This window comes from Lepisma saccharinum, chromosome 16, assembly GCF_977018435.1.
Source record: "Lepisma saccharinum chromosome 16, izLepSacc3.1, whole genome shotgun sequence".
NCBI classification, from domain to species: Eukaryota; Metazoa; Arthropoda; class Insecta; order Zygentoma; family Lepismatidae; genus Lepisma; species Lepisma saccharinum.
Window position 1 is genome coordinate 2,411,312 of NC_139244.1, and position 13,423 is coordinate 2,424,734.

The 13,423-nt window shown below is 34.9% G+C and overlaps 1 protein-coding gene across 1 annotated transcript in view; it reads right to left on the reverse strand.

The window, feature by feature from the left end:
* The window catches only part of LOC146000192 (xanthine dehydrogenase/oxidase-like), a 66,275-nt gene that overhangs the window by 35,705 nt on the left and 17,147 nt on the right, over positions 1–13,423 (reverse strand). Inside the window, exons 7-11 of the mRNA XM_083137568.1 lie at positions 11,551–11,718; positions 11,025–11,101; positions 2,665–2,758; positions 1,496–1,605; positions 42–226 (exon numbers count right to left, since the gene is read on the reverse strand). Of these exons, the coding sequence (XP_082993694.1) occupies positions 42–226; positions 1,496–1,605; positions 2,665–2,758; positions 11,025–11,101; positions 11,551–11,718 (634 nt within the window). The remainder of the gene's footprint in view (positions 1–41; positions 227–1,495; positions 1,606–2,664; positions 2,759–11,024; positions 11,102–11,550; positions 11,719–13,423) is intronic.

Consider the following 13,423-nt stretch of genomic DNA (forward strand, 5'->3'; position numbering starts at 1 on the left):
GCCTACACAGAAAGAAATTTCAAAATAAAATAAAAAATTACCTTCCAGGAAATACTTTCATTGCAGTGTTTGCTTTCAATGAAATTGGAGCTAATCCTCCAAAAACAATGACAACATCTTTCACGACATCAGAATTTTCTTCGAATTTTACTTTCATCCCAGCGTTCACTATGGCTTTATCATCATCCTGTCGTCGAGTTTGTTTATAGGCACAGAAGTATTCATTCTGCAAAGAAAACAGAAAAAAATTATCCTCAAACAGATCCAATAACCACCAAGTAAAATCTAATCAAATACTTTTCAACCCTGTTTAGGCATTCACACCTACTTAAAATCTACATAATATTTTAACATTCATATCTTCTATCCCTGCACTTTGAGCCACACCATCTGAAAATAACACTGAAAGAAAATTAAACCTGTGCAATGTAAGGCTCATGGGTATTAATGACCAACCAGAAATATTGATTTGGTTCTATTTTACTTCACTTTTCTGACAACTTTTTATAAGCCACGGTGGTCTACTTGGTAAGGTGACTGACTGTCACGTTGGAGACTGGGGTTCAATTCCCGTGATCTAAGGTCGGAATTTTTTCAACTTTTTCCCAACATAAAGTGGCTATGAGGCTCACCCAGCCTCAAATCAATGGGTACCTGGGGGCAACCCTGGGGGAGTCAAGGTGGCTGGAGCATGGTGCTGATCACCACCTCCAAAATGGCTGATATTGAGAATATGTGGGGGCCCAACCCCCACATCTCCTGAATGTGCCTTCATTGTGATTTAGATTTAAGTCCACTTTATGCACAGTAAGGCTAATTGGGACTGGACCTACAATTTAAAGTGGGATCCGAACCACTATGTGCCTCCACCAGAGATTGAACCCAGGATCCCTTGACCGCAAGGCACTATAATAATAATAATAATAATAAATTTTCTTTATTCAGCGGGCGAGGTTCAGCCAAGGGCTGCTCTGCCACCTAACCCTTGTCAATATGATAAGGGTTAGGTGATTACAAGGCGACAACACTACCATTACGCCATTGGGGAGGCCAAATGTGCCTTCATGGCACGGGGAACTTTACCTTACCTTTTTCTGACAACTTTTAGCAATATTAAATAATTATACATAAACAAGTTACTAGCTTTTTTCTAGCAGAAAAAGCTAGTAACTTGTTCACATATATTTATTATACAACCGCATATTCAATTCCCCAATTATGAATGAAAACTTTAGGCTAATGGCAAAGCTGAGGATGAATGACGAAACTAATGAAGAGTCATTCACAAAGAACACCCATGCTCAAGCTGGGATTCGAACCAAGGACCCCTGGCATTGTAGCATACTGTTCTAACCCACTCTGTCATGGAGTTTGGCTGAGTAACTAGGAATATCACAAGTTCAAGTAATGCAGATGGTTGACAAACAATCTAGGCAAGTCTTAGTAAATTTTCATAAGTATCATTGTTTTATTTCATCAGTGAAAATTTACTTACCTTATCTGTGAATGGAATTGTGATTGAAATCAAAATTTCATCAGGTTTAGCTACATTTTTCTTCAAGCCCATGAAGAATGACTCGTCTAAAGGTACAGTCCTTTCCTGCTCTGTAATATAAAAGAAAAATGTGATAATCACGAAGCCATTTTAAGGTATTCTGAGCATATAATGATAAAATGTACCTTGCACTGGCTACGCAGGACTTTTCAGGAGAGGGGGCTGAATGGTGGACAGTACATAGCTGCGTTCTAGAAGGGGGCAGGATTCACAACAAAGTATTCTGTATGTTTAGAGTTTTTGCACTCTCAAAATTGTACTCAAAAACAAAAATTATAATTGGGGGTTATTTTAAGGTGGGCAGTTGAATTTATGACTGGATTCTCCAGGGTTCTTCCTTGATCTCATTTGAAAATGTAGACAAATTTTCACAAAATTTCAGGGGGTGTCATTATTGTATTTCTTTAGTATATTGGAGAAAAACGCGAATGATGAACGAAATAGTAGTTTTGGAATTCATTAAAAACCAGCTGTTTGAAGAAGAGTTTAACACACTTGCAATAGACAAAGAAAGCACTGATGTTGAGGATACTGATAGTGATTTCAGTTATATCCAGTTTGTTTGCTTCTGGTTCTTTCATCAGCATACCTTCCATGCCTGATATATTTCAGTTCTGGAGCTTGAAGAATGTTTTTTTTTTTTCTGCCAGGAAAACAGTGAACATAGGAAAGGAGTAAGTTGCATGAGGTCCATCATTAACTGGCAGAAAGCAGTTGTTCTTCGTATTGTCCATCACCATCACAACAGGAGGGAACAAATTTTCCCGAACACTACTTGGCCGAGCATACAAAAGCTAGAGTCATTTGCATGCCTGTTTAAAACATTCCTTTCTTGTCACTGCACACAGAGTCTATATTTCAAGGTTCATAGCTCCTGTGTTTAATGTCCATATTAGCAATAAATTTTGTGTTAGATACATTTCGACATTGTCTATCCTTTAACAAACTACATGGAAATTGGTACTGCATAACAACAGTTGGATTCCCTTCCTTGTAAGAACACCAAGCACAATTTTTTTTTTTTTATAAATCATGAAACAATTGATTTCATCAATATCAAATGATACCTAACTTAATGTAACTATAATAGCATAAATTAAACTTTTTACCTGAACTCCTGAGCAGTGCTGTGCAGCCTACAGCCATGAATATAGTGTTTAGGTCTGAGATTGATTTTAATGTAAAAATATTCCCAGCTACAGCCTTCGAAAGACAAAGAGCGAACATAAGCATACATTACATTTAATGTATTGTTGTTTTTACATTCATCCATTAAAATAAATAAATACAAATAAAATAAATAAATAAAATATGCTATTTATTTGGAATTAGGATCCATTACATACATTTTTACTAGTACTTGAATGCCACATAGATTTAGATTTAATTCATCCATGAAACACATTTGCATTTTTATGCCGTGATATTGGACATGTCAGTCAAACATTACAATATACTAATACAATGAAATAAAATAATGTAATATACAATGAAATGATACCTTAGCCTATTACAGTTTTATGCTTGGAGGACATACTGAAAATTCTGTCTACTGTTTTCAGTAGATCAATGGGTGTTTTGAACCATCTACTGTTTTCAGTAGATCAACTGTAATGCTACTGTCTTCTACTGTTTTTAGTAGGCTGTTTTCAGTAGCTGAACTGTACTGCTAATGTTTTCTACTGTTTTTGGTAGTCCAACTGTTTCCTCTATCTTAAGTAGTTGAACTGTACTCTTAACGTTTGCAGTAATATAATTGTAGAACTAACATCTTTTATTGTGTTCAGTACATTGCTGTCTGAAAACAGTACTCTTGTCAATAATGAAAATTTTCTTACCTATACAACTGAAAATGCAATGGAAAAATAATCTAAACAACTAAAATAAATGTACGGTAAAGCATGTGGAACTTGCTACTTAGGAATGTGTTCACACAACAAAGATATCAAATAAAGTGAACACGGTTTTAAGTGTGTAGCTTCATTGTGGTTAACGCACTTGTAGAAAATTGAAAAACATACTCTCTTATACATAAGTTGACATATTGTTATTCCTATATTCACACAAAAACAGCAAAAAATTAGTTTAAATGAAGACCTGACCCTCAATGCTTGAAAAATCAAAACAAGCAAACACTGTTGACTACGTTGATAAAAAAATGGATCCTTTCTGCAATAGCATTACACAGATATAATGATATAATAATAACCATGGAAATTCCATGCTGAAAAAAAAATCAACTGATATGATCATGTATTCAAACTGCTAGCTGCTTTAAGGTTGAGTTATTTCTTAAGAAAGAATTGTAGTAACTTATTCATTAACATATACAGGGTTCCCACGCAAACTCCAAATCCATTTTCCCTGAGATTTCTCTGAGTTTTCCAGAATCCTCATATTTTTTCCAGAGTATTGAATGCACAGTAAATGACTACTATAATTTTACAATGGCCTCCTCCATTTTCCCTCATAGCTATACCATCCTCACCTTCTTTATTACTGTCGTTTTCTGATGCAAATAACAAAACTAGTTCAATAATAAAATAAAATTACACTTCTTTGCATGTAATTAAGAACAAAGATGACCAGTTTTCTAGAACTTTAAACAACTCTGAAACAATTTCTAACATATCTGATATAGAACATTGAAATATTTTCACACTTTTCATACATGTTTATAAATGGATACAATATCAATTAATCTGTAATGCGTACAATAATAGTTAAGACAAACAAATTATTGGAATTTTTAAAACATAAAAATGAAGTGACAATTATTAGTAACGATTTAAAAAGGAATTAATAAGTTACTGAGACTGAAATATAAAACAATAAATGTACTTAATGTCTGATACAGCAAATTAAGAAACTTTACTTCTCAGAAGCTTCAAGTTCTTTTTAATTGTTTTGCAATAGCCTTCGCTTCTTCTTGCATCTTTTGTTGTTTGGCTTGTAAAGCACGGATCTCCTTGTTTTACATTTCATTTCTTTCCTTTTGTCTTCTTTGTGATCACATTTCTTTCTCATCTTCTGCAATGCTTCTTCGTATCTAATATGTGCACCTTTAACTCTCTGGATCATATCTTTGCTTACTTCTACATTTGACACTCCTCCTACAACTTTCACTGCATCATAAACTTGCCAAATAGCCACAACAGACTCTTCTTTCAAGTTTTCTATTAAAACCTGCTTATTTACAGAAAACCCACTTTCCACATATGCATTGCCATGTGATAGGCATGTAAAAATTCACATGTCATGTCATGACTATAACCAGGGCTCGAAAAATCCCGGTTGCCAGGTCGCCGTGGCAACTAAAATTTTCAGCCTGGCGACTGTGATCATTTGCTATTATGTACAAAATTTTGAAGATTCTTCATTCTTTATTTCTGTGGGCAAGGTTCAGCCTGAGGCTGTTCTACCACCTAACCCATGTCATGGAGTATGGCCAATATTTAAGCACATGTTGCGTGTGTGTGTGTTGACAAAATTTCGACCTGCTAGTGTTGCCATTTACGGAGGATATGTCCCAAAAATGTTACCACTCAACCCATAAAATCGCCATTAAATCATCAATCAAATGCTGCACATGATCAATATTTTTTGCAAATGACAGATTGGCATGGCATCAGACATCCAATTATGACCCTTTGATAATTTCTTACATATTTTTCTCACTCAAAAATGCATTTCTGGAAAAGTTTTAACACTGCCTTTCGCCAGTTATTTATTTATCTAATTTTCTGTGTGGCGTAAACTGATAATTTTTAGCATTGAAAAATATCTCAAATGGATGAGGCTTTATAATGCAGGAAAACCAGTGTAAATATCTCTTACGGTTTTCAAGATATACATTTTCAAAGTTTGGGTTGCGCAACTTTTGAAACACCTTAGTATGCACAACTGCAAGTAGGTTATTTCCTGGCGCCTGATATTCAGAGCTGGCACCTAGTTCTGAAGAAGACTATAACAATAGTTGAACATGATCAAAAACTTAAAATATGGACAAGTATTTATGAACAATACATAATTCATAAGTAAATATTTAAAATTCTGTTCTAAATGCAGTAAATACACAATCAACAATATTGTACACAAAAGATGGCAGAAAATAAATATTTCCCTAAACAGGACACTCCATTTTTTTTACTATTTTGTAAAAAAAAGAAGGAAGAAAAAACTTAAAACTACTCCCTAATAAGGGAAATCGGATGAACACTGGACATCTTTATTATGTGTTTTCCACATCTTGAAATATATTTTACGTCATGTAAAACATCGAAATCGGCTAATTAAATTTTAAAAAGTGCAAAAATTATGGGGGTATACACTTGGTCACCAGCCCTGGAATCACATTTAAAAACAAGAAACAGACAAACAAATAGATACAAGTTCTTTGCTGAAAGAGAAATGCTACAACAGCTTGGATTATCCACAGACAGGAGCATATTATAATCCCTCAGTTTTGCTTCATTGGGAACCATTAATCAATTACAAGATTTTCCCTGAGATTTCCCTGAGATTTGTATTTTTTTCAAATTCCATGAGATTTCCAGGTTTTCCAGGTTTTCCAGGTGTGTGGGAACCCTGCATATATCTAACTTCAGTAGTATTTAATAGAAATTCAGTTCATGTACTGTTTTCCCAATTCACTTCAAAATCACTGAAAATATAGTGTCAAGAATGAATTTGTCTATTCTTGGAGTCAATAAATGATTTTTTAATATGTGGTAGCAAGTATTATGGATTATTATTTACATTGTTTTTCAAAACAGTAGCCTTACTGCACAGTACAGTAGTCCTACTGTAGAGTACAGTAGCTGTACAGTAGATCTACAATAGGATCTCAGTACGTTTCACAGTACACAGTAGAAGACATTTGAAAACAGTAGAAATTTCCAGCAGGTATGTACTCGTATTAGTAATACTGTCTATACATAAAAGTAACACCAGAAAGATATGTTAAAGTTACAATATAAAAATAACATTCTGTAATAGATTAAAACATTAAGTATTGAGAGATAATACAAAGGTAAGACTCAGTGGCGTACGCAAGGGGGGGGTTACGGGGTTTAAACCCCCCCCTTGAGCTTGTGAAATATTATGAAAAATGCTGTGGAAAAAAATTAAAATGGCCAATTTACCACAGTCAAAGATCTGGGACAATACTATTACTATTACTACATCAACTACTACTACTACTAATAATAATAATAATAATAATTTGAATTATTATTTCCATGTAGCATGGAGAAAAGCACAGCATTCCAAGCACACGCGTCTTTCAGAGTGAATGCCTTGAAAATAAGCACAAGTTCTTGAAAGTGAAATATGAGGGTAACTATGATTTAAAAGAGAAATAAAATGTTTTGTATTTCAGTTGCAACAATGTTCAATACTCTGGCGTACGCAGTTTTTTTTGGAGGGAGGGGCCGGAATAGTAAATGTGGATAACACATGGCTTCGTTTTGGAGGGCAGGATGCATAATAAAATATTTCGTATTTTTGGAGCTTTTCAGTCTATTAAAATTGTATTCAAAGACAAAAATGGTAATCGGGACTCACTTTAAAAGAGGTTTCGTATTTACACATTTTGATTTTTTAAAGTTCTTAACGGATTTTTATTTGAAAATTCTGATTTTCTCAAAATTTTGGTAGGGGCTGTAGCATCATCGGTAGAGGCATGCATATTTCGTTTTTGACAAAAAGAAAACGAAATTTGAAATAACACATTGCAATGTTAATTTTTAAGGTTTCTGAAAGGTGTGAGGTGCATTTTCCTACCCTGTTTTGTCTCGAAATGATGCGAAATGAACTGCAAAATGCGAAATAGACTCTTAAACACGAAATTTACCGTTTATATACCGACGCGACACTTTCTGAAGTCTGAAGTATCCTGTGTGTTATGCAATTCACGGAAAATTTATTAATTTTGCTGTAAATATTTGAAAAGCAAAAATGGACTCCCCTATACAGGAATAAACTTAATATTCTGTTAATGATTTAATGTGCTATTAGAAGGGATATGTTAATTTTGTGCAATAGTGCAGTTTTTAAATCAATTGCGATTATATTCACATTTTTAAAACCAAAATGTAATTTTATATACCGCTTTATCACCGCTATAACAGCGAAATTTCATTTTATTTACAGCTTTTGAACCCGAAATTTACTCTGTTTTTATACTGAAATTTTGCTTTTTTATTTACCAAAAGTATGTGCCTCTAACCATCGGCCATGCCTCTACGTACGCCAGTGTTCAAGGAACATGTATTTTTCTTGTGTGAACAATGAGAATTAACTAAGGAAAGTTCTTGGTTCGTTGTTAGAGGCTAATGTATAGACAAAGGGTAGGCGGACAAGAATACAGTCACCAGTCTGCCTTCCCATTGTATTATTTACCGCAGCACGTTTGAATGTCTCTCTTTAAAATGTCTCACCTTGTTGACTAGACAATTATTCAAAGACAATAAACTTAACTATTGGAAAATGTTTTGTTGGTAAGAACAGTGAGACAATCCAGATGTGAATTATCGGGGACATTTATGCGGGGAAGAAGCCGGAAAAAATCCAACCAATTTCGGGAATCGAATCCGGATCTCCCGCGTGATTGTCAGATGCTCTACCGACCAGACCACCGCAGCTTCTTGGATGAGTTCCATACTTTAATTATTTCAATTTATTTTAATATATTTTCTTCACCTTGAAATGACTCACTTCGTTGACCAGACAAAAAACTTAAACAAAAAAAATGCTCCCAGGATTTGATAAAAATTGAATGATTAGAAAGTAATTTCTTTCTATTGTTTTCATAAATGGTATATTTATGTATATCTCTACTACATAATAGTAGTAGTGGTATTAGTAGTATTATTAGTAGTAATTCAGCTAATGAATTAATTAAAAGTATTATTAATTAATTGTGATTATTATTATTATTTAATTAAAGTATAATAAATCAAAGGTAATGTGAATTTGGAGAAAGTTTTAGAAATAACCCCCCCCCCCCCCTTGACGAAATCCTGCGTACGCTACTGGTAAGACTAATAACATTATAAAATGATACTAAAAGTGCACTCATGTGATATAACAGGTACAACATGCGAGATTGTGCATGAATCCATGAACGTCCAATTCATCAACCCACAAGTGAGTTGATGGATTAGATGCTCAAAAATTCACTCACTGAGTAAAAGCAATGGTACAACAGATGATTTCTTAATTTCTTCTTGAATTTAGCTACTGGTTCAATAGTTTTTATGTGATCTGGTAACTTGTTGTATAGGTGGATGCCTGTGGATTGTGGACCTTTTTTAAATAGTGATGTGTTATGCATTGGAACTGCAAGATTGGAGTTATTACTCGTGTTGTAATGATGTACTTCCTTGTTGTATTTGGAGAACTTTGACAGATCCACTTTTACATGTCATAATAAATTAAGTATATAGAGACAGGGTAGTGGTAGAATGAAAAGTTCCCTGAAGATTTCCCTACATGGTTCATTCCATTTCTTTCCCATCGTAATTCTTAATACTTTTTCCTGAAGATTAAATATTTTCGTGCTGTTTGCTGCATTTCCCCAGAATATAATACTGTTTTGTTTTTATTTATTGTTAGTTTGTTGCTGCTGAACCACTCTGAAAGTCTCTCTGTTGTGTGTTTGATGTTAGAATTAAGTGTTTGCTCATTTTTGCCAGGCAGCACTATACTTATGTCATCAGCATATAAAGTTGTCTTGGTTGGCTCTTAAGTTTGATGAGAAGTCATTTATGTATATGATAAATAGTATTGGTCCCAGGATCGATCCTTGGGGGACTCCACATGATACTTTACATGGTTTAGAAAGGCAGGCAGATACACAAGTGGTTTTTGTATGTAAGATTTCCACGATTTGACTGCGGTTTTGTAAATAGGACTTAAACCACGAGTTTACCAACCCACTTACACCATAGTCATATACACATATATGACACATACGTCATAGCAACTTTTTTTTTTTGCAAGAATGCAGGACCGGCACAAAAATCCGAAATATACAAATGGAAGGGGGGACAGTGTATTATAATTTGGAATGAATTAGCAATGCACATCATGTGTATGAAATTTAGGATAGTAGAGCAAGCAAAACATCCTTAAAGATTGCCACATGTGTTTATAAGTCAAAAAGCATACATTAGCAATACAAGAATCAAAGAGGCAAATACTACAACAGGATACTATTCCCGACAGTTTCCACCAGCTCCCTGTGGCATTTCTCTCCCAAAGAATGGCTATTTTGATATACAAATGCTGTTCATGCTAATGAATGACAGTTGACTCGACAAAGAATTACCACTACCCTTTGTAAAATATCCATTCATCACAACGCTATTTACTGACGTATCTACATACTATGGGTGTCATGTTCTCCATACTATGGGTGTCCTGTAGTTTACGGTTATTACAACGTTATTATTAAATGTTACAATGAAAAACTGTTTTCTTATGCTTGTTTACGGTTATTACAAGCATAAGAAAACAGTTTTTTGTTGTGACATTTAATACAAGAAAAACTATTCTTGTAATAAGCTCAAAGATATTTCACTCCTTATCACCTTTCTTATATATAAGGCTGGGCTCTCAGAAATATATGTGAAATATAAAAACAAGTCAACTACAATTGATTTAAAATAGTGGAATATTTTATATTTTTGGGAATGAAATTAGCTCACTTGTCCACAAAACTGGTATTTTTGGCTATTATTGGACCCAACAGGACAAGTTCTCAAGATCATGGTGCCAGTGGTCATTGAAATTAACAGAACACCAAAGAAACCAGTTTTGCTGATAAGTGGGTACTTCATTTCACTATATTAATAAATATAAGATTTTATTTTGCAAGGCATAAATGGTCTGACTACCATGCGAGGGACCCGGGTTCGATCCCCAGCAGGGGAGAATCAGGACTTTTTCAACCTGTTCAAGCGGCATCATATAAAGTGGGTACCTGGAGGAAACTCTGGGGAGGGGGGAGTAAAGGTGGGCAGGGGCATGGTGCTGATCACATCACCCCCAGCTCAGCCGAGATCAAGAAAGTGTGGGGCCCTAACCCCACACCCCCTATATGCCTTCACAGCATGGTGCAAAGCACAGGGGAGCACTTTACTTTTTTATGGTATAAATATTTACTTATAAATTTGATTTTCTAATTTGCACTTGCTCTTCAACTCCAAGCTATCTTGGATCATGATTTTCTGTTAAACCATTGACTGTAACATCTCTTCTAGTCAAAGAAATTTTTTTAAGAATTTGGGAATAAACCATCACACTACTATTCAAGGAGAAAAGACTCAATATTTACAATGAAGCATTTGTTGGTTTAAGCCATATTTTTAGTTTTAATGTAATAATAAATATTGCTTTAGTATTCATTTTATAATGTTTGTATTATGAATATGAGTGAAAAACAGATCACAATAATAATACTCACAGCGACATTTTTAACTTGCTTTCCTGCAAACATTTGGAATATTTCAAGGATGGCTCCAAATATTCTAGTTTTCTCTTCTGAAAAGAAATGAAGGTTCATAGATAAAATATTTATAAAGCATATGTAAGAAGGAAAGCACATACTAAATATTTAAATAGTTTGTAATGTAATTCAGACACTAAAGTCTAAAGGAAACCCAATTTCTCAATATGCTCTAGTGAAACGTGTTCGTTTTATTTCTGCTATTTTAAAACCATCAGCTAATTATGCTCATCCCTGTATTTAGTTACAGGGTTTACGAGATCCGAAAATTTAATAATTTTAGACATCACATAGTATATCAAAAGAGAGAAGATAATCCTTATTGTTATTTTGGAAATTTTGGAAGAGAACCTACTTTAACATGCACATGTGCTAAGCACACAATAAAAGTTAAGCAAATAATCCAAATCAGTGGATAAAATTTACTATCATTCAATCATATCACAAAAGATTAACCAGTATGGAAATAGAGAAATGCACAAACCTGGCAATGACTCCAAGAGCTGCTGCAGATGTTCTTCGAGTTCTGAGAGCGTGACAGAGCCTCCCACTTGCAATCCATCTTTTGTCACGGTGATCTTCCTAAGCTCTGGCACCATCACATTGGAAATCAGAATGGGATACACGGAACCTTCATACTTGGAGTCAACAGCTAGAATAGAAGCAACAGAATAATGACAAAATAGGATCCAGCCATGGACGTCCACAGGATTTTTTCCAGGGAGGGGCAAGGAAGGTATTTTTTTCCAGGGGGGGGGGCCAACGAAGACAAATTTTCCCCCAAAATAGTGTTGTTCCCTAAAAAACATTGCTTAAATTTGAATTTATGGTGTTCATGCAATCATTAACACATATTATTGTGGCTAAAATGAAATTATATGTGTGAAATACATATTTTTTGGTTGACTTTCATTTTCCAGGGGGAAGCCACGGCCCCCCCTTGCCCACCCTTCCGGACGCCCATGGATCCAGCACATGAATTCAAAGTCACGTATAGAAGGAATGGTGGTGCTTGCTGAAATCATGTTGCGAATGATTTTTGTACATGCGAATATCATCCAATTCCTCAAATTTCCAGTGTATATTCTTCTATCCACAACCATTTATATTACTTTTCTCTACTGTCATAAATTTCGAATATTGTGTGTGCAGACTTGAGTGAGAGAGAGTGGTTAGCACAGCAGAGAGTGGTTAGCAATGCCAGGGGTCCATGGTTCAAATCCCAGCCTGGCCATGGGTGTTACTTGAGTGTGTCCCTTCATCAATTTCATCATATCATCACTCATCCTCATCTTCACGATTAGCCAAAAGAGGCACAAAAGTGATGTCAAATAACAAATGAAGGGCTTTAGGATAAAACATGGTAAGTGACATTTTGGTCATTACTGAGTTTAAGTACAAAGCATTCCCTGAAATTCGCTACGAGACTCGGCGGCAAGTGGCCCGGCATCAGCACTTGTCATTCTCAGTGAACGGGTCTGTGACAGTCCCACGCTACAGTCTGTTTTTTTCGCTCTCCCTGCCTTCGCTCTTTTTCCCTTTCTGTTGACGTTGCAGACTGACGCCAGTATAATCCTCCTGTGTCGTGTCTGTGTGTTGAAGAATGTGGCTTAATATGGCACCACAAAAGTTTACATTACAACAAAGGATTTATCTTGTCGAGTGTTACTTCGGAAAGAGGAATTGTGGAGAAGTGCGACGACGTTTTGCAACAAAATTTCCTGATGTTCCCGTTTCCAGTGGCGTACGCAAGGGGGGGGTTACCGGGTTTAAACCCCCCCTCCTTGAGCTTTTGAAATATTATGGAAAATGCTGTAGAAAAAAAATAAAAATGGCTATTTATCACAGTCAAAGATCTGCAACAGTAATAAAAATAAAAATAGTAGTAATAATAATAATAATAATAATAATATTAACAATACTACTAATAATAATTTGAATCATTATTCCCATGCAGCATAGAGAAAAGCACAACATTTCAAACACACGCATCTTTAATAGTGAATGCCTTGAAAATAAACACAAATTCTTGAAAATTAAATATGAGGGCAACTATGATTTAAAAGAAGAAAGTTGTTTTGTACATCACATGCATTTTTTTCTGTGAACAATGAGCTTTAACTAAATAAAGTTCTTGGTTCGTTGTAAGCTGCTAATGTAGACAAATGCTAGGCTCACAAGAACACACAATCACCAGTCCACCTTCCCATTGTTTGCACGGTACATTTGAATTTCTGAATTCGAACTACAATAAGCTTAACTACTATGAAATGTTTTGTTGGTAAGAACAACGAGACAACCAGGTGTGAATTATAGTGCCCGTGCATAGTAGATTTTGAGAGCGTTATTGGCGTGTT